General features: G+C 45.3%; 2 protein-coding genes across 2 annotated transcripts in view; both read left to right on the top strand.

Annotated features, from left to right (window-relative positions):
- The first annotated feature begins 368 nt into the window (after positions 1-368).
- Positions 369-10949, top strand: BRIX1 (biogenesis of ribosomes BRX1). The gene is made up of 10 exons (XM_056112098.1): positions 369-735; positions 3473-3584; positions 5882-5925; positions 7555-7625; positions 7861-7910; positions 7995-8068; positions 8193-8243; positions 8360-8461; positions 9805-9933; positions 10355-10949. The coding sequence occupies exons 1-10, from the start codon at positions 559-561 to the stop codon at positions 10622-10624; spliced, it is 1080 nt and encodes a 359-aa protein (XP_055968073.1). The 5' UTR covers positions 369-558; the 3' UTR covers positions 10625-10949.
- A 3784-nt stretch (positions 10950-14733) lies between these two features.
- The window catches only part of DNAJC21 (DnaJ heat shock protein family (Hsp40) member C21), a 31200-nt gene continuing 24113 nt past the window's right edge, over positions 14734-21820 (top strand). Inside the window, exons 1-2 of the mRNA XM_056112083.1 lie at positions 14734-15017; positions 21103-21196. Of these exons, the coding sequence (XP_055968058.1) occupies positions 14921-15017; positions 21103-21196 (191 nt within the window). The 5' untranslated portion in view covers positions 14734-14920. The remainder of the gene's footprint in view (positions 15018-21102; positions 21197-21820) is intronic.

Below are 21820 nucleotides of genomic sequence, written 5' to 3' on the forward strand. Positions count from 1 at the left end.
CCGCGCCCGCTCTCGGACTCAGGGGGGCGACGCTTGCCTCCTCCCCCGAACTCCCGCCGCCTCCTCCACGGAAAACGCGGGAAAAGTCGCGCCCGGGGCCGCCACGCACACGACGGTTCGCCCCACAGCTGCTCTCCAGAGGCCGCTGCGCCCCGCCGGCCCCGCTTCTGAGGGAACAGAGCGTGAGGTGCGGCCGCAGCTTCCTCAGACCGAGCTCCAAGGCACCTCGAAACCGCCGAGCGGCCTCAGTCTCCCAGTCCCGCAAGTGCGCGGGAGCCCCACCTCAGCGCGGCGGTCCCCAGGCCTAAACGGGCCCCGCCCCAAGCTAGCGGACCAAGGAAGCGAACGGCAGCGCAGCTCCCGCCTCTGCTTTCAAGACCGCCCCGCCACCTCGGCCACCGTCCGGCACCACCGAGCTCGCGGGGAGGCCTAGAGAGCCCCGCGCCTAGACCGGAAAGGGGCCGCGCCGGGAGCAAACCGCGGAGCGGAGCGCATGTACCATAGAGATCGGAAGCGACGAGCAATCGGGCCGGAAGGAAGGCTGAGCGCCAAGGAAAGATGGCGCCCACCAAGAGGAAGCGGCGTGGGGATGTCTCGGTTCAGGCGAAGAAGAAGAAGAAGGCAAAGAGAAGTGGACACGACGCCGTGCCGCCTGCGAAGCGGCGAGACGTAGTAGGAGAGGAGGAAGAGATGGAGGAAGAAGACCGAGATCGTATTCCTGGCCCCGTTTGCAAGGTAGATTGGCCGAACCCCCGGCTTTACGCGGGGATCGCTGCCCCGCACAGCTCTGCTGGGGCTGCCGGCGTGGTTGGTCCCTGCCCCGCGGACGCCCGCCTCGCCCCGGTCGACCCGGGCGCTGGGTCCCGGAGCTCCTGCTGCCGCCGCTAACCCGCGCGCACGTGCTCGCCCTCCCGTGGGCCGTCGGCACAGCGACTCGATCGCCTCTGCGGCGGGGAGATTTTCACAAAAATAAGAATATTTTTGGACTCAACGTGACTCTTAATTAGTCTCTTGTTGTCGTTGTTTTGTTGTCATGAACCTCTTGCGAGCGCCTGATTTGTAAATTGGGCTTGTTAAAGAGTGTGTGTTGGGACTGGAGCTATATAGCACAGCGGGTAGGGCGTTTGCCTTGCATGCGGCCGACCCGGGTTCGATCCCCGGCATTCCATATGGGCCGCCGAGCACCGCCAGGAGTAATTCCTGACTGCAGAGCCGGGAGTAACCCCTGTGCATCGCCGCGTGTGGACACCTCCCTCCCTCCCCCCCCCCCCCCACACACATACACCAAATGTGTGGTGTTGGCATTTGGCGTCTAAGTGAGGGTCTGGTAATGTGTTCCCTTCTAGCTCCCACCACCCACCCGCTGCTGCCCAGTTACTTGGGCTGGGCAAGGCAGAGCCGGGGGAGGGGGCGTGGTGCTTTTCTTAGAATTTAGTGCCCAGTGCAGAGTGATGAGTGTTCGCATCCTCTGCTGTGCTGTGCGGCCCCCTCTGGAGAGTTTGCTGGCTGCCCTATTTGATCAGATCTTTATGAATGATCTGTGGACTTGCATTAGAATTTGGACGTACGTAGTACAAGACCTTGCTACAAAGTTACACTGCTTCCATCTTTGAAGTCCTTATGGGACTTTACCCCAGAACTAGAGGCGTTTAAGAGTTTTCTTAAGTTTACTACAAAATCAACTGAATACGGGTTGGTAGATTGAGCTTTTTTTCAATCTCACTTCTTAAACTAGATTTTTTTTTTTAAGTTTGTAAAGGGGCCTGAGTCACAGTCCCACGGGTAGGTCACTTGCCTTGCACGCTGCCGGCTCGGATTCGATGCCCTGCATCCTGTGTGGTACCCCGAGTACCTCCAGGAGGGATCCCTTGGCGGTGCTCGGGCACGGAGACAAGAGTAAGCCCAGAGCACTGCCGCTGGCCATGCAAAAGCCTAAAACCCAAGGTAGGGGGATGGTGAATAAATACCAAAGAAATACCTTTGGTGTGTTCATTTCTGCTTTAGGTGTGTAACTGACCGTATGTTTATACGAGGTAAGGAGGTAGTCCTGAGGATCGAAGATGGCTGTAAAATCTAGCTGCCTATCAGAGAATCATATTTTGGCTCTTTGTCGCCCGTAGATTACGGGAAAATGTTTTGGTTTTTGTGAAGAGTGACCTGACTATATAGTGAATGATAGCTAAATGTTTATGCAGTTCGCTCATTCCCTCAAGGAGCTAAAAGTGACCACACCCTGGAGAGATATAGTAAGGGGTTAAGGCACTTGTAACACATAAGACACCCGGACTTGATCTCATAGGGTCTCTGGAGCACAGCTGGGCATGATCCAAAATAAAATCCCAAAAGAAAAAACTATGATTGACCAGAGTCATAGGTAAAGTTTTGTTACAAATGCAGAAGATGGAGAGTATCCTAAGATAATTAGGTTGGTGATCGATGCGGATTCCATCTTTGAGCTGAATGGAGAGGTGTTGATGCCTCATTGAAATTTCAGTATTCAAAAGAGAAGAAACAGGTGCGAGAAAGAAACTGGTCACAAATGGGAAAGTGTTGTTATTAGCTAAAGTATGGGGTTGATCTGGAGGTAATAAAGTGATGAAAAGTAGAAATGTGACTTAGAACCCATTGTTTAGGCTGTGCCATTTTGGACTGCGCAGGGAGGTAAGGTGTGATCAGAGCACTTTGTTAGAAAGATGGAAGCTGGTGCCAGTAGACACCTGTTGGAGGAGCTCTGGTCTGGTGAGGGCTTGCCTTCCAGACTTGCTGTTGTGTGGTTATAAGATTATGATTCTAAGATGTATGGCTATAAGGAAAGGTTGTAAGGTGCATCATTACAAGAGCTCTGTGAATAGGAGAGATGGGGTTGGGGTGTTTAGTTTTGTTTTCTTTTGGTTTGGGGGTCACACCCAATGATGAGCAGGGCTTCTGGGCTCTGTGCTTAGGGATCTCGCCTGGTTGGCAGGCTCCAAACATGGAGTACCCAGGTGATGGATCCAGGGTGGGTGCAAGCAGGGCAAGAGCTTTAGCCTCTACTAAGACAGATTTTAGTTGATCATACACCCATGCTTTTGAGAGTACATCAGCAAGTATAAAACATAGAACCTAGGGACTGAATAGCAAGGAAATTACCAGGTCTTATATTCAGTGTTCTAGAGTTCAATTTGAAGTGTTGGAGAGAGTGCCTCACCTTTTTGTAGGGTTGCCAATATAGAAGTGATTGAGATCTGGCTTGGAGAGAACCAAAATTTAGAAAAGTGTCTAAAAGAGTCTTTAGAATCAGGAGGACGAATTGGAATGATTGAAGAAGGAAAGAAACCAAGGAGAGTCTGTGCCACTGTTATCAGTGTTTGCTAGTGAGAGATTGGATTAAAGGGGTTCAGATTGTTTGGCCAGTTTACTGGAAGGTTTATCTAATAAACAAGTTCAGCTAAACAAGTTCAGCATAAGATTTGAAATCCTTTATTTTTTTTAGGGCAAGTGGAAAAATAAGGAACGGATTCTCATCTTTTCTTCCAGAGGAATAAATTTCAGAACAAGACATTTAATGCAAGACTTAAGGATGTTGATGCCTCATTCAAAAGCAGGTACCTGTATATTTTATACTTCAAAAAATGTATATTGCAATACAAAAGTTGTATCAAATTATATCAAATACATTCTTAACTATATATTCATTTTAAATCACATATATTTGTTCAGCCTTATCTGGTAAAGAACCATGATCAGTATTTTTTCTTTATAAAATTTTTTTATTGACTCACCATGAGATACAATTACAAGACTTTCATGATTGAGTTTCAGTCATACAATGATCAAACACCCATCCCTCCACGAGTGCTCATTTTCTACCGCCAGTATTCCCAGTATCCTTCCCGCCACCTTCTTCTGTGGCAGACACCTTCCTTCTTCTTCTCTCTCTACTTTCGGACATTACGGTTTGCAATTCAAATACTGAGAGATCGTCATGTTTGTAGACTAAGGATCTAAGTAAACTAAGGATCAGATCAATATTTTCAAATTTCATTTTGTTTTCGGTTAGTTTTGTTGGGTTTGGTTTGGGGGCTACACCACGGATGCTTAATCACTTTATCACATTTCCCTGTAAATTACATCCTGCCATTTTAATCAGTATGAGCCCTTCAGCCTCTTTTCACATAAAATTGTCAAGTTCATAAAGACAGTTCTGATGCCATCCCTCTGTTCTTGCTCAAAACCCTTTCACAGAAGCCTCAGTGTCAAAAGAATAAAATCAAAACTCCTTGTTCTTCTTCTCAAGTCCTTTCATCGTTTCCTCCCCACACTGAGGCTCTACCAACTCTTTTCATATCCCCATCTTGGGGCAAACCACTTATTTTTCCTAAATCCTAAACAGTGATGGGAGGTGGAGGGGTGGTTCCCAGGGTCTTAGGTGGTGGCCACACCCAGCAGTGCTCAGGGTTGTCATCTGGCTCAGTGTTCGAGGAACTGCATCACTGGGATTCAAACCACTGTCACAGTCACAGCTTCATACAAGGACAGAACCTGACCTGGGAGGCCAGCTCAGTGGGCAGAGTGCATATGATCTGCTTGATGGGAACTCGGGTTTGATCCCTGGCACTGCATGGTCCCTCCAGCAGTACTGGGAGTAACCCCTGAGCACAGGGCTGAGAGTAGCCTTCAAGCGTCACTGGTGTGGCACCCTGCATGTGCTCCCGCCAGCCCCCACCCCTCCTTCCCTCCTCAGCGAGCTTATTTTTATTTTTAGGCCACACCCTGTAGTACTTGAGCTGGAGCGATAGCACAGCAGGTAGAGCGTTTGCCTTGCACGAGGCCAACCGAGCCAACCGGGCTGACCTGAGTTTGATTCCTCCGCCCCTCTTGGAGAACCCGGCAAGCTACCAAGAGTATCTTGCCCACACAGCAAGGCCTGGCAAGCTACCCATAAAGTATTCAATATGCCAAACACGGTAACAGGTCTCCCAATGTTACTGGGCCCACTAGAGCAAATCATGAACAGCAGGAGGACAGTGCTACAGTGTAGTGCTAAGCAACTGTAACTTTAAGTAGAACTTTTCATCATTCTTTTTTTTGTTGTTGCTTTTGTTTTTTAGGTCACACCCAGTGATGCTCAGGGGTTACTCCTGGCTCTGCACTCAAGAATTACTCCTGGTAGTGTTTGGGGAACCATTTGGGATGTGGGGTATTGAACCCAGGTCGGCTGCGTGCGAAGCAAATGCCCTACTCGCTGTACTGTTACTCCAGCCCCATCAATCTTAATTTTAGTTTATTTTTTATTTTAATAGAGGCCACAACTGGTGGTGCTGAGAGGAGAAGGAAGGTTTGATAATGGAGTAAGGGGGGCATGTAGTTCCAGGGATTAAATTCAGGGCATAGGGGCTGGAGCAATAGCACAGCGGGTAGGGCATTTGCCTTGCACACGGGAGACCCAGGTTCGATTTCCAGCATTCCATATGGTCCCCTGAGCACCACCAAGAGTAATTCCTGAGTGCATGAGCCAGGAGTAACCCCTGTGCAACTCCAGGAGTGACCCAAAAAGAAAAAAATTTAAAAAAAAAATAAATTCAGGGCATAAATTCAACCACTTGCAACATATTCTTGACCCCTAAATTTTAGATTTTAAAACGTATTTTTTTAATCCAATATACAGGGATATAGTCTTGTGAAAAATTGTTTCCATGTTTGAGAGAAATCTGTTGAACATGAAAAGCTTAAAAAGCATTTATTTAGACCACAATTTGTATTTCTTTGGTATTATAACATTTTAAAAGATTATTATCAGACTCACCATTTAAAAGTTAAAGTCATTTAAACTAAAGATTGTAAAAAGTTTTCTAGAAAATGTATGATTTGAAAATCTTACCTTTTCTTTTTCTTTTTATAGATACTAAAATGGATCGCAAAGATAAATTGTTTGTGATTAACGAGGTAATTTTAGAAAACAGACTTCTAAGAATGCTGTATTTAGGAAATACTCAGAACATCAAAGATAGTTACTTTAAACAATAAGTCATTTAAACTGCTGCTTTTAAATTATTTTGTAAAGAAAATTCACAAGTTTTATTAGTTCTTCAGGAATCTGTCTTTAAAAGTTTTAGAAGTTTTAGTAGTCACTGATAGTTAAGTGGTTCAGTAGATATCATTTATTCATCATTACTATATTTGACTTATTTAACAAAAATTACAATTTCCTGAACAAGGATTATAACCTCAACCCTATTTCTTCAATGTATCTAGTACACAGCTAAATTCATAGACATTCAACAGTATCAATATGTGACATTTCAAAAACTTTTTTTTAATTTAATTTTTTTTTTTTAATTTTAATAAGGGTCTTGCCAGCAGGGCTTAGAATTCAGGGGCCACTTCCAATGACGTGGACCTTGTCGCTGCTCAGGCCAAACATCTTTTTGTAAATACTCTTAAAGAGTAGAAGAGTCTAACCTTAAAGTGAATTTTATAGTACAGCATATAAGACACCTTTCCTTTCATGTAGCCACCCAGGTTCAATCCCTGGCACCACATATGGTCTCTGGAGTTCTGCCAAGATGCCAGGAGTAAGCCCATAGCACTGCTTGATGTGGCCCCAAAACATAGAAGAATTATTTAAGATAATTCTCTTTATTAGAGATGTGTTTATTTGCATGGCATTTTCAACCATTGCTATTTCATGTCATTTATTCTTTGGAATAATTTAACTATACAAGATCTCAATTTATATTGGGCTTCCTGCATCTAAAGCTGGACTGAAAAATAGCCAACTTGTATGTGATATTTATTTTAATACAAATTTATTTAAGTTATTAAGTTAAAGTTACTACTTTTAAACTTACAAGTAGTCTCATTTTATGAATACTGTAGCAGATAGTTTATGGCTACTGCAGTGACAAGAATTCATTTCTGTATTGTTTTTGTGTAAGTAAACCTTCAAGATGTTGAAACTTTTTTCACCTTATAACAGGTTTTGTGTATTTCTGCTTTCTACTATTACCTTAGTGGTTGTACAGGAGCAACTCACAAAGTGATAGTAAAGAGAAATCAGATTTATTGATCTTTTAAAATTGAAAATCAAAATAACCAGTGTAAAGTATGTCTTTGGTTTTTGTAAGGACTGTACTTTCCTTGGATTCATGAAACTATAATGTGCTTTAGCCCTAGAGTCACTGATTCTAGTCTTTGTGGTTTGTACTCAAGAATATGTTTAAAAGAATTGTTTTCCAGTAACCAGAAGTGAGGCCAGTTTACTTTATAATGCAAGGGCAAAAGAATAGTTCTCCCACCAGAGAACTGGGTAAAACATCTTAATCTCAGCATTTGAGAAGAACTGTCAACAGTTCTTCCTGCAAATAGATACAAGCTTTTGTAGCTCATTAAATGTGTAATTTTAAAAAATAAAAAATGAAAATAATATTTAAAGATGAGTAATTATTTTTGAGGAATGGAAATTTTAATGAATTTTTTATTATTAATCATTAATGTTGTTGCGAATCCTAGTATTAAGTTCATTGCTTTTGTTTTTTTGTTATATGCTTTATTTTTTTTCTTTGCTCTGTTTAGGTTTGTGAAATGAAAAACTGCAACAAATGTATATATTTTGAAGCTAAGAAGAAACAAGATCTCTATATGTGGTAAGAAAATGTACTTATTGATGTGGAACTCATTTTATTAAATTGATCGTCATTGTTCCCACTCCCACCCCCCACTTTGTTGCCTGGTGTCAAACCTGGGGTCTCAACCCATGCAGAGCTTGGTCTTTACCACACTAAGCCACATCCCCAGCCAAATACCTAGATTCCTTTCAGTGAAGTCAGGAGCCAGGGACTGAACTAAGTTCATTTGATTTCACATTTCTTTATTTTTCAGGCTTTCAAATTCACCTCATGGACCATCTGCTAAATTCCTTGTTCAAAATAGTAAGTTGGTGGGATTGAAAACAAATTAAAGTATCTTTTATAATAGTCAGAAGTTGTAACTGTTTTTGTTAATTATATTTTCAGTTCATACCCTAGCTGAACTAAAGATGACTGGAAACTGTTTGAAAGGTTCCCGTCCCCTTCTGTCTTTTGACCCTGTAAGTCTTTTTTTTAATTAAGTGTATCAAGTCCAATGTCCAATTCTGCTTTGGTGAATATAGTTGTATTACTAAGTTTAATAAACTTTCTGCCATTGTCGTTTTGTTCTCTTTATTTTTATAGGCTTTTGATGAATTACCACATTATGCTTTGTTAAAAGAACTCTTAATTCAGGTAAATACCTTTTCTAAAAGAGTTTTTAGTAATATTCTAAATAATTTTTTCTCCTTAGCTGTTCAAAATGTTCATGCTACAGCATAGAGTAAGAAATGACTTTTTCTTTAACCTAGATCTTCAGTACACCACGGTATCACCCCAGAAGTCAGCCATTTGTGGACCACGTGTTTACTTTCACCATTTTGGATAATAGGATATGGTTTCGGAACTTCCAGGTTAGCTTTAATTTGTTTGTAATTTAAGTGTTCTCTACTTCTTTTAAGGTGATAGGGAGCATGACTTTCCTAACAAGTCATTATATATTCAGTAAAGTACATTTCTCTCCCAAGAGGTTAAGATTTTACCTAGGAGGCAGGGGTGTAAGGCTTAGGAAAAGATAATTATCCCTGCAGAAAGCTTTTACTGGCATTCTAATTTCAATGCCTCATACTGACTAATTTGGGAAGAGTGGTGATTCTCAAAATTGCAGACCAGGAGATAAGTCTGCCAAAGGTGGAGAGTGGAAAAAGAGCAAGCTAAGATGTTCAGATAGGAAGTAAATTCGGCTATTTTCTGGGTAGTTATGTTGAATACCTTACAGTGAATTACGGATAGTTCTCTTCTTATTTTTAAATTATTTTTAATGACTGTTACTTACAAAATTGTTTATAGTACAGTTGTTTCGGGGGCTAGAGAGATAGTTCAGTGGGTAGGGCACTGGCCTTGCACACAGGTAACCTGGCTTTGATCCCTGGCACCCCATATGGTCCCTCAAGCACTGCCAGGAGTGATTCCTGAGTGCAGAACCAGAAGTAACCCCTGAGCATCGCTGGTGTGGCACTTCTTCCCCCTCCCCGCCCCCCCCAAAAATGGACAGTTGTTTCAGACATTCAGTGTTCCAGTGCCAGTCCCATCTTCCCTCTAGCTAGCAATGTCTTTAGTTTTCCACCCAACACCCATTTTCTTTCTTATTTAACTGAAGTAAACTGGTTTTATTTAGAAAAATATAAGGGAAGAAAAGTACCTACCACAGATTCTGACCTGGGTGCCAGGTATAGCCCTTCATATCTCTAATGGTAAATATGTATCCGAACCAGCCTCTTATTAACTCACTGTAGCACTGTCCTCCTGTTGTTCATCGGCTCCATTGTGAGACTAGTTGTTTTTGTGTTTGGCACATCGAATACCTTGCCAGGCTTTGCCCTGCTGGCAAGATTCTCTCAGTAGCTTGCTGGGCTCACTAGCCATTCAAAAATAAAAGTTACTGTGTATCCTTTTGGATGCCTTTTCATCTAGTTTGAATTCAATTCATAAAAACATCTGGGATTGATTTAAGTTTTTAGATGTTCCCCAATGGTTGTTTATTACTGTGATCTTTTATACTTTCCCCTGACTGCTGCTGATAGCAAATAATGTGTTTTAGAAAATACTGATTTTACATGTGCCAAGTTTCACCTTCACCTTACCATTTTTACCATTTTTTTCATTATGTAGCTCTTTGTAATAGCCAGTATTATAGACACAGATATCTTTTAGGAAATAGTGTATCCAAACTAAAACAATGTTGTCATTATTATAGATCATAGAAGAGGATGCTGCTCTTGTAGAAATAGGACCTCGTTTCGTCTTAAACCTCATAAAGATTTTCCAGGGAAGTTTTGGAGGACCAACTTTGTATGAAAATCCTCACTACCAGTCACCAAATATGGTAAGTGAACTTTAGAGAATGGGGTGGGGGGGTGGGTTTTGATCTACAGGGATCACTCCCAGTGGGCTCGGGGGACCATGTGGGATCCCAGGGATTTAACCCGGCTTGACCATGTGTAAGGCTAATGCCCTACTTGCTGTTATTATCTGACCCCAGAACTGTTTTTATTTCAATGTGGTTTGTCAATGTCTCAGACCTCTTTGCCCAGATAATTCTGCCCATAATTGCTGTTGTGTTAATTCTGAAACTACTGTGGTTTTTATTGAATATAGTCTTGTAGGTTACTCTTTTTTAGCGATAGGGTAATGGGAAACAAGGTAAATATTTTTTCATACAGACAGTAAATAAATGAGGTAAATATCCTTTCATACTGTAAATGTGTATGGTAAATATTTTCATTTCAAACGTTTTTCATTTCTAGCATCGGCGTATCATAAGGTCCATCACAGCTGCAAAATACAAAGAAAGACAGCAAGTGAAAGATGTGCAGAAAATGAGAAAGAAAGAACCAAAAACGATTCTTCCACATGATCCCACTGCAGATGTTTTCAATATACCAGCTGAGGAAAAACCCATAGAAATCCAGTGGGTAAAACCAGAGCCCAAAGTGGATTTGAAAGCAAGAAAGAAAAGAATTTACAAAAGGCAAAGAAAACTGCAAAAGAAGATGAACAGTGGAAATACAAAATGAATCAGTGGATAACTCATTTGTTTTTGGTTATTTTATATTTATTTCGTATTCAATGTGTAAATACTTCATCCAGGATAACCACATCACACTGAATTATTATGATTACCACACTGCACTGTTTTTAAGAATAACACATCAGGGTTTTTTCCATCTACATGATGATGCACAAAGAAAAAAAAGTGTCATAAAGTGTCTGTCGATTTTGCAGTAAAATGAGATAACCATTAAAATGAGATACGCATAACTACAATTTAGTGTGACATTTCAAAAATTAACTTGTGGCTTTCTGATGATGTCTTTGTTTTTCTAAATAAAATACTAGCCAAAATCAGTCTGGTTAATTTGCTTTTCTTATGAAAGCTTTAGTAGTACTAAAAATGCATAGTTACAGACCACTCTGCTTGATTAGCAAAACTGAAGGAGAAACATTTATTGGTCATTTTTTGTAAATAAAAGCTTGAGAAATGTTTAGAGCATAATTTTGGACAGTGATGTGGGAGTGGACTGGTAAAGATGAAAGCATTTATTGAGATTTGAGTCTTTAAGGCACCCTATGTCATGGGGCTAAGTAAGCCGACTTCCGATCTCATTGAAATGAAAAAATAATTTTCTATAGGTTTTGAGAACCCAAACACTTAATACATGTTGAAAGCATTTTTGTAAAGTTTGAAATTTTAGAGGGAGTGGGTATAAATTATTGACCAAAAAAATTTGGGGTAGTTAAATATTTGAATTTCTTCACTTGGGGGAAAAATGTTAGAAGCAGTCCTTTCCAAAGTGGACAATGTTCCCTCCCTCCCAAGGTACTCCCTTCTGCCCGCCCCCCGCTACTTCTGTGCTATTTATTGCAGGGTGCTTTCTGTGTGCATGGAGATGGTAGATTGGGGGGCGGGCATGGTGCTGAATAATTTTTTTATTGAAAAGGAAATTTGGAGATTTCTGAACCAGAGAGCACTGTATTTAGCATCTAACCATGTTGGAGAAAAATAATAAACAAGATTATGGGTGCTGGTATCCATGTGATACACATGTATACTAATTGGGGATGATTAGGGTTTTGTTCCTGTAATTTTTTTCACATTTTTTTCCATGTCTTTGTTCTATAGTGAATAATTATATAGCAATAGTAGTCTATAGTTAGCGATGTAATTAGTTATTATGTTAGGGAATTCTGTACATTCCTTAGCATATATTCATGTATATAGGTGCTTGCAGCTGACATTATGTTATCATAGACATGGCATTTACAGGTTTCCTATAAATGGAATTTAGGTCAAAGATGGTGAATATTAAAACATTCTGATTATTCCCATAACCATACCTTACAGAGTTAAAATGTTCTTTTCTTTGTGCCCTTCCCCTTGGTGAAATAGTCTGCCAGTTTGATTAGTCTGCCTTTGAAAAATGAATACTTTTGTGCTAGTTGTTTGTTTGGGCTTGGCTTCACATTTTGAGACATCCTGTGTTTTATTCCCTACCTAAGAGATTTTTAACAAAGTTATCTAGACGTTTTTCCTAATTTATCACTTGCACCTAATTATTTCAAGAACCAAATTTATTTCTTGCATTTGAAGCATTTCTTAATGTCATTCTTGGGTTGAGAGACTGCCGTCTAGTTACCATAAATGCAACCAAGGGGTTTCTCTGCAGAGCAGCCTGCCTATTCTTATTTCTGGTGATCTTAATGAGATTATTTTAGAACTTTAAATGAGGTCTATTTTCATCCTATTTCTATTTTTCTTTGTTTTCTTCTAAAGTTTAATTAGGCTATTTTGAGATAGTAAAGATTAGATTATATCTTTTTTGTGTTGGTGCTCAGGGATCACTCCTGGTGGGCTTGGGGACCACAAGCAGTGCTGGGGATCAAACCAGGCTGGCCATGTGCAAGGTAATCCTACCCATAATGCTATCCAGTCTATAGACTATCTTGAAATCTAAATTATGAAGGTAGTTCAGTTCAAGAGGTCACCTGAAGTACTAGAGAGACAGTACAGGGGGATAGGGTGCTTGCATTGCATATGGCTGACCTTGGTTTGATCATGTCCCTCTGAGCAAAACAAGGTGTGGCTCAACCTCTCCCAGTAAGTAAAGTGAATACATTCAAGTAGTTAAGTGAACAATAAGTTGGAATAATTTGACATGAAGGTCAAACCTGGTCAAGTGCAAAAAAGTAATTGAATATGCCCCATTTGGTAAAAATAAGATCTATTTTCAGGATTTAAGTATGGAAGTAGTCATGAAGTTAATTACAGGTTGTGAACAAGATCAACAGGTTCTGACATCAAATGTATCTAAACTATCCATTATAGTTTTAGTGAAATTTAACATTTAATAGTTTTATTAATTTCTAGTGCTATTTTTCTCAAATTACTTCCCAGTCATTTCAATGAATACCGCATTTGTACGAAAATCCCTTATGTTCCATGTCCATATTTAAAGATGTTCCTAAGACAGTCTATTACGATTATATAAGGATTATTATAGCATCTTCATTTTTTAGAAAAGAGGCACATGAGTTATTCAGACAGTAAATTGGTTTCAATGGAGATATGTAGAGAAGATTTATTAGGTTTAGAGTGGATTTGTTTTGACTGCAGTGGCAGGAGACTGGGAAAAACCAATGCTTCCCAATCTGCACAATAGACATTTGTTGGCAATAGAGTCAATTCCCTAATATTAATATAATGACTCTTCATAATATTATTAAGTGCCTATGGATATTAGAACAACCCAACTGCTTGCTTTTGAGTTTTTTGAGTTTTGGCCACTCCCAGCACTATTCAGCGTTTTCTCTTGATTTTGCCTCAGCATCATCTCCATGTGGTGCCGGACATGGAACCCTGGTCTCAGTGGAAGAATACATGCAGGGAAAGTGCTCTACCTCCTATAATATGCATGTAGCCCTCATTTATTTTCTTAACCCAAAATTGGAAATGCAGTATTGGAAGCCAGGATATTAAGATTCAAGTGTGCTGAATGCTGCGGAGCCATAGTATAGCTGATAGGGTGCTTGCCTTGCATGCGGCCAGCCCAGTTCGCTCTTGGGCATCCCAAGGCACTGCCAGGACTGACCCCTGAGCTCTGCCAGGAGTAACCCCGATAATAGCCGGATGTGCCCCAAAGTGAATGGATAATCAGAATTAGATAAACATTTTCATATTGGTAAAAAAAAAAATTGAATGCTGCTTTTAAATGCGATTTCCCCCCAAAAGGGTTCAGTGTAATTTCATTTATTATGTATATTGGTCAAGATGAGAACTATTAGAGATCACATTGAGTTGGCAACTGAAGAGAATTGACAAGTATAAAAACCTGCTTGTTCAGTCCAACTAAACCCCTCTGTGGGTAGTTGGGGAGGCTGGACAGAACCACTTGAATACTTGGGACCTGAGTTGCCTTATCCCCGTAAACCTGGAGATCATTTGAGAAATTACTAGAACAACAGCAACGCGTCCAGAATCCCCAGCGCCTCCAGGCGTGACCCCTGAGCGGAGAGCCATGAGATGACCCTCGGGGATTGCTGCCCGGTAGGTGTCAAGGCCGCTGACACACCCTCTGCGTCCCTCACAATGACTCTCGCCGTGACCCCGCCTCTCATCCGCCGCGGCCCCGCCTCCTTCCCCTCCTCGATCCGCAGCTCCGCCTCCCAAGCCTCCGAGGCCCCTCCTCCCAAGCAGCCAAGGCCCCGCCTGCCAAGCCGCCGAGCCCCGCCTTCCAAGCGGCTGAGGTCCCGCCTTCCAAGCCTCCGAGGCCCCGCCTTCCAGTCAGCCGAGGCTCCGCCTCCCAATCCGCCGAGCCCCGCCTCCCAAGCCGCCGAACACCCGCCTTCCAAGCAGCCGAGGCCCCGCCTTCCAAGCAGCTGAAGCTCCGCCTCCCAAGCCTCCGAAGACCCTCTTCCCAATCCGGCGAGGCCCCGCCTCCCAAGCAGCCGTAGCTCCGCCTTCCAGGCCGTCGAGGCCCCGCCTCCGCCGCCGAGGCCCCTCCCACCCGCGCGGCTTTTTCCGGAACTGAGCCCTTTCCCCGCCCATGCGGAGCCGCGGTCGTCGGCGCCGCCCCCTCCGCGCTCCCGCGTGCCGCAGCCCGCGCCGCCACTCGCCGCTGCGCGCCGCCGCCGCCCCGCGCCGCCGCCGCCGCCGCCGCCGTGCTCGCTGGCTGGCCCGGTGCGGGCGCCCGGCTCCCGCCGCCGAGGAATACCAGCACCGCCGCCGCCGCCGTCACTTCGGCCCGAAGCCGGGCGCCGTCCCCGGCCCGCGTCCCGATCCCTCCCGGGACCCTGGCCAGGTGACCGTCCCGGCGATGAAGTGTCACTACGAGGCGCTGGGGGTGCGGCGCGACGCCAGCGAGGAGGAGCTCAAGAAGGCCTATCGGAAGCTGGCCTTGAAATGGCACCCGGGTAAATCCTGCGCCACCGCCGCGGCCCCGCGCCCGCCGCCGCCGCCCCTGCCCGGCGCGCCCCCCCCCGCCCCCGCCCCCGCCCCCTCCCGGGAGTAACTTGGCGACCCGGGCCCCGCTGCCGCCGGCGCCGCTCCCCGAACTCGGCTCGCCCGGGAAGCTGCGCGGGCGCTCGCGCCGCGTCCACGCCCGGGGGGCCCGCGCCCGTCCCCCGCACGCTCGCCGGGACCCCGTGGTCACACCCTCTCGCCCCGGCCCCCCGCGGCGCCACTTGCTACGGGAACGACGCGTCCCGGCCGCTTCAGCTGCTCCTCCCAGCCCCGGTCCCCTGCCGTGCTGCCACCTGGGGTGCCGCCCTGCCTGCTCCCCGGGAACTGCCCTGAACTTCAGCACCCCCCATGCAGAGCTCGGCAACTCGAGTGTAAGGAGGGGTCCCTGGCTTATTGAAGCCGAGAACAAAGGAGCTGGGAAAACCTCTTTTTTTAAATTGCTGTTGCCACCACCGCTTCCACCCCACCCCCACCTTTTTTTTTTTTTTTTTAGCAGGCTGCGTAGACCCCGCCGCGTTCCATTTCGGAGGATTCTGATTGATGAACAAGAGTTCGAGTCTAAGTAGGGGGCGTCCGCGCTGCCACTCCGTGGTAGCTTTGCAAAAAGTGCAGGAGATCCTGGGCTCGGCCCCCAGCGCGCCCGCCCGCACGCACGTGTTTTTTGGGGTTTTTTTTTTTTTTTTGGGTGTCTTTGCTCGCGAAGCTCCTGTTTACTTAGACAGATGCTTTCTTTGAATGTTTGGTTTGGTTGTAGCCCCGGCGTCTGTGACTCTTACGGAGTGATCCCATCTTCCGCACTTGGAAACTTAAGTCATTGAGCCGCAGCCTTGAGACTTTCTCTGGTGGCACGATTCGTTATACTGGTTTTTAGGGTTTACTGTATACCCAGGTGTTTGCACGGGGCTAGTGTGGGCTGTGGTGTAGGTGCTCGAGCTGAAACGACTTTGAGTCCGGTGGGGGAAAATGTGCCTTAGACATAGGGGAATCTAAATATAGATAGAAACAAAATAGCTGCAGGGTCAGGGTCAAACCAAGAGCTCAGAGTACTGGAACGGGGAAGATGGGGGCACCCGGTCAGGATTGACCCCCAGCACTAGCCCCTAAGCACTGCCAAGCGTCGTCCAAAAATAAAATTAAAGGCACCACATCTATAATTGCTAATTGGATTAATAAGACAACTAATAAATGCCCCAGGAATTCTGAGGGTCAGCCAAACTGCTTCTGCTTCTCCTGCGCAGGGAAGTCTGAACTTTCCTTGCATCTATATGTAAGTGCCCGCTGTGTCGGGAGGAGCACGAAAGTGTGCTCCTTTGTCCAGGCCACAGTGAAGGCAGAGTGTGTACCGGAAGGGTCTGAAATAGGGAGAAGAACTGCAGGAATGAGACCCAGGTCAGAGGTACTGTCTCTAGTTGATGGAATAAGAAATAAAGGAAGCCCTGAAGGCTGTGATTTCTGTTACAGTGTTTATCAACAGAGGAACTCGAGCATTTGGGGTAAAAATATTGGAAGGGAAGAGCTAAAAAACCATCACAACAGAAAGTCAGTGGTAGGCATATCCAGAATTAATAAATGCAGAAATGGTGCAGACTCCTATTTCATTACAGTAGGAGTTGATGCTTGAAGTGGAATTCAGGGGGAGAAAAATAGGGAGCTAAGTGACTCTGGGAGAGGGTGAGGCAGAGGATTAATTCTTAGGACCAAATATATGTACAGTTTTGAGGACCCATTGGCTTGTTTTTGAGTAGTAGTTTGAGGTGAGCTCGTGAAAGGGCCTTGAATGTTAGGCAGAGGACTGTGATATTTGCTTTTCCAATAGTGGAGAGCAGAAACTAACATTATTAAGATGTCTTGGGAAGGTAAAGCACTGTGAAGGCAGTAGGATGGACTGCAGTGGGTGGAGACGGAAGTCAGGTGGAGTTCTGAGGCGGGTGAGAGAACACACGCCCAGGTGGGGACTAGACTAAGGCCAGGTCAGGTGTCGCAAAGGAAGCAGGACCAGATTTGGTGATTAATAGAACATCGGTGCAAGGAAGAAATACCCAAATGTTAGTGAAATATCAGGTAACGATTTCGAAACCAAACCTGTTAGGAACTAAATGTAAATATTTTCACTGAATTTCTCCCATCCTGCAGCATCTTAGTTTCTTTCAGTTTGAAGATACCTGTGTGACTAAATACTATCTGAGGAGATACATTGTTGAAAAAGAAAAAGAAACTGTCTTTATTTTTTTGATTGAGGAGTGGATAATAATTTCCAGTAGAGTTAACTGTACTGCCTGGTGAGAATCATGCCTTGTAAAGGTCAAACTCTTAATAATTCATTTGATGAATATTCCCCCAAGCACTTTACTTCTTGGAAGAGACAAGACCGATCACTGTCAAACCAGGCAGCTCCAATTGGGTGAGCTTAGGGCAAATGCAGGATGCTTATAGCAGAGGCCCCTGGACTGGGTGTATGTCTGGACAGGACATATACGCTTCCCAGAAAAGGGGGCTTTTAAGTCCAGACTTAAAGAACAGGAAACAGGTGGAAGTGACAGGAGTACCAGGGTGGGATGCAGGAAGGGGAAAGAGGTGAGCACAGCCCTGCTCAGCAGTGATAAACTGGATAGGTGAGTTGGTTCTTAGCCTAACAGCATCTCGAAGACTGGGAAGAGTTGGAAGCACCAGAACTAGGTTTGTATTTGACCAGGCATCTCTGGTGTTACAGTGGAAGATGGTTTGGAGTGGGAGGTAGGGAGATCATGGGACATGGAAATCACCCAGGACGGCTCTAGCACCTGGGGATAAGAGCCTGAGCCAGCTGCCCGATTCCCAGTGAGTAGAGGCAGTCATCAGGAGAAGCAGCCAAGTGGCCAAATGCTCTGCATTGCAAAGAAAGGCTAGTTTCAGGATAGAGGGAGGCCTGGTTTCATCTGCACAGTTCTGAGAAGGCAAGATCCGCAAAGGATTGGAAGGCCTCAAGAGCATGCGTGGAAGGAGAGGCAAGCACAGTGCATGGTGTGTGAATGCACTATAAACCTCCATGACTCAGTCCACAGTGCTCGTGCCTTCTGCTCATCAACGAGGGCGTTTCTGGTTTCACAATTGTGTTTTAGATCATGAACATTGCTGGGGACTGATCCCTGAGTACCTCTGGGTGTGCTCCACAGAACAAAACACTACCAAAAAAAAAAAAACAATAAAACCCCCAAATTTTGGCTTTCTCCAAATTTCTTTGGGGAAGGAAAGAGGAGTGGGACTACAGAGCACAGTTCAAAATCAGAGATGAAGTGGAACAGGATATCTACAGATATTTTTTTGTTTTAGGAGGCAGCATTTAAGTGATTGGCTTTCTCAGTCACCCTGCTTTTTATTTTTATTTTTTTTATTGAGGCACTGTAATTTACAAAGTTATAGGGCTGGAGCGATAGCACAGCGGTAGGGTGTTCGCCTTACAAGCGGCCAACATGGCCGACCCGAGTTCGATTCCTCCGCCCCTCTCGGAGAGTCCGGCAAGCTACCGAGAGTATTGGATATGCCAGACACAGTAACAACAAAGTCTCCAATGGAGACGTTACTGGGCCCGCTCGAGCAAATCGACGATCAACGGGAGGGCCTTTACCTTATTCATAGCACCCATCTTTATAATCAGCCATGATCAAATTCCATGTGTATAGTTTTCCCGAACTCAGATCTCAACCCCATCCCTCCAGTATCAGAAATCATTCCTGCCTGGACTCTGGGGCCATATGGGGTGCCAGGGACCGAACCCGGGTCAGCTGCATTGCAAGAAAGACGCTGTAACCGCTATCCTATCACTCTGGCTCCCATCCTGCTTTTTAAAAACTGTAAGACAAAGTGGAAGGAAAGAAAATACATGAATCGACTTCTTGGGCAGAACTGTGTCTCTTGGTCATTCCGTAGTGGCATGGGAGGCTGGATAAGCTGAAATACAAGTATTACCCAGCCTTGGGTAGAGGCTGCAGGAGAGGGGGCCAGGGTACCAGGAGACCTCCCCTCAGTGCCTGCCCAGAAAAGTCGTATTTTGGATTTTCCAGAAATGTATTATTTACTCTTCCTCCTCCCTCTCCCCAGCCCTTCCCTTGGCCGCTGGCTCTTACTCCCTCTGCCATGCAGTGCCGCCTGAGGTTTGCGTGCCTTTTGGTGCAGTGCTTGCTCACATTCGCTGGGGCTCTCACACTCTCTGGTGACATTGCTCGTGTAGCCACAGTGGTCGCCCAGGTGTTTGCCCAGTGCTCATCGGTCATGGTTCCCACACATCTCATTTCATTCTGTGTTTGCCAGAGGTCATGCATCAGTTGCTTTGTTTGCCTCCACCTGGTTACATTACAGCTGGAAACCCCTGTCAGGGGTCACAGAGGCAGCAGCAGGATGCTTCTCAGGGTGGCACCAGGAGTTCAACCCATGACCACATGCTTGTCGGGCACCCATTCTGCGCCACTGGGCTCTTCCTCCGACTCCCTGTATTGGAAATCTAAAAAAATACACATCAGTTTTGGGGCTGGAGAGATAGCACAGCGGGTAGGGCGTTTGCCTTACACGCAGCTGACCCAGTTCGATTCCCAGCAGCCCATATGGTCCCCTGAGTACCGCCAGGAGTAACTCCTGAGTGCAGACCCAGGAGTAACCCCTGTGCATCGCCGGGTGTGACCCAAAAAGCAAAAGGAAAAAAAAAATACATCAGTTTTCTGTTTGCCTTATTAGCCATGGATTTGACAAATAGTGAGAAACTTTGAAAATCCTTCCTTCAGATTTGCTCTGACTTACTGCAAGCTCTGGTTAACACGCTAATAAAATGAGCTGTGGCGTTTACAAGTAGAGTGTTAGGAAAGGGCCGCAGTGGCTGTCTCCTGGAGTACCAGTGCCGGGTTTTTGTCCATATTTGATGAAGAGCTTTATGGTGCGCTGGGAGAAATGCATTTGCTTCAAAGGAGAGGCGGCTGGGAGGTGGCCTGCTGTCTGATTCCGGGTGGGCTATGCAGTGTGGGAAATGCGTCTGACATGGTATTGTTTCTCACATACAGCTTAGTGATAGGGATGGCAGCTCCCAAGGACTTTGATTCTAAAATAATACCTATGGCCAGAGTGAAACTACAGCAGTTATTCAAGTTTAGTCCCTGGCACCCCATATGATCCCCCAAGACCACCAGGAGTGATCCGTGAACACCGCTGGGTGTGGCTTAAAAAATACCTAAATCTTTGCTAAACTGTCTTAGCAAAATTGATGGGGGAGTGGGGGATGGGAGGGGGCGGGAGGGATGGGTGGGAGGAGGGTCCTGAAAGGAAGGGGTACCAGGAACCTTGGGGGAGGAGGTGGGTACACTGGTGATGGATGTGGTGTCGAAATTATGTATTCAGGAAACCATCATTAATGAGACTGAATTACAGGACCTCTATCAATTTTTTTGAAGTTTTTTTTTTTTTTTAAGTGGTGGCAGCTTGAGGCAGTTGAGAAGGATTGTTTAGTGTTGGCTGAGCAGAAGGCCCCAGAGCTTTGTTGCTGTCAGGAAGGTGTCTGTGTGGGCAGTGCAGACCTTGTTCTGTGCCTCAGAGACAGTTGTCATTGCATTTCCACCCTGTCCTCTCCAAGTGTGGGCTTAAAGAACCTTGGGGAGCTCCGTCGTAGAGTCGAGTTATTTTATATCCTCAGTGTGTGAGTTTTGCATTGCTCTCTTTTGGAAACAAATATCCCAAATCGGGACTGGGGAGAGAGTGCAGTGGATAAGGTGCTTGCCTTGAACACACCTAAACCCAATTTCCATCCTCAGCACCCCACGGAATCACTTCGCCCTGTCAGTTATAAGCCCTGAGCACCACTGGGTATTTTTCCCTTTCCCAAATAAAACTAAAACCCAAATTGCCAAAGTCTCGGTGTGTGATGACGACCAGAGCAAGTGTGGCCTGGCCCTCCATGGGCTCCCCAGTGGCGCTTCACTGTCTTCTTGGGGCACTCCCTCCCACCCACACCAACGTGTTTCTGAGGGAAAACGTTCCGGATGGGGGCGTTGACTGCATTTCTGTGTCTTTTAACAGATAAAAATTTGGATAATGCCGCGGAAGCAGCCGAGCAATTCAAATTAATCCAAGCAGCATACGACGTGTTGAGCGACCCCCAAGAAAGAGCGTGGTGAGCACCTCCAGCCCTGCCCTGTCCCGGGGTTCCTGCTGGGGAGATCTGTTCCCAGCAGGTTTGACCATCAGTAGGTTAAATGATCGGGTGTGTGGGGAAGCATCTGGCACCTGCCCCTTGGTAGGAAACGCTGCCCCAGGGGTTGCCGTGACATGTCATTGAGAGTCCCTGTGTGCTGGAGGTGGCCCCATCAGTCGGCAGCACCCGGTCCAGCACAGAGCACCTGGCCTGGATTCTGGCTTTATGGCCGTGCGTGTGATTTCAGAGTAGCACTGAGCTTTCAGTTTCCCGTTTTGTTTGTACGGCCACGTTCCTTAAAATCAGCAGAGTGACGAGTGATGCAGAATTAGCTCTGAGGCTGTTGGCGTCAACTTTGGGAGAGTGATTCTGCCGCAGTTAGAATAAATTCACACATCGCAAAAGTGTCATCTGTGAGCCAGCTTATGTCCAGTCTGTCCTATTTAGAAATGTTTCTTTTCTGTGAAGATCCAGCAACCTTTCCGGGGGAGTCATGGAAGTTTTCTGATTTACTGAACCCCACTGCTCGTGGGGGCTTGTGCTGCACAGTTTGCCAAGTGCCCAACCCTAGAATGTCATAGAAATTGCAGTCACAGCTTTAAT

This window comes from Sorex fumeus, unplaced genomic scaffold (assembly GCF_029834395.1).
Source record: "Sorex fumeus unplaced genomic scaffold, SorFum_2.1 ptg000015l, whole genome shotgun sequence".
In the NCBI taxonomy this organism is placed as follows: Eukaryota; Metazoa; Chordata; class Mammalia; order Eulipotyphla; family Soricidae; genus Sorex; species Sorex fumeus.

What these genes read in the sequence shown, in the direction of transcription:
- BRIX1 (XM_056112098.1), top strand. Translation starts at nt 559, where the DNA reads ATGGCGCCCACCAAGAGGAAGCGGCGTGGGGATGTCTCGGTTCAGGCG. An exon ending in GATGCCTCATTCAAAAGCAG is followed by an intron (nt 3,585 to 5,881) that starts GTACCTGTATAT and finishes TTCTTTTTATAG; the next exon opens with ATACTAAAATGGATCGCAAA. An exon ending in TATGGTTTCGGAACTTCCAG is followed by an intron (nt 8,462 to 9,804) that starts GTTAGCTTTAAT and finishes TCATTATTATAG; the next exon opens with ATCATAGAAGAGGATGCTGC.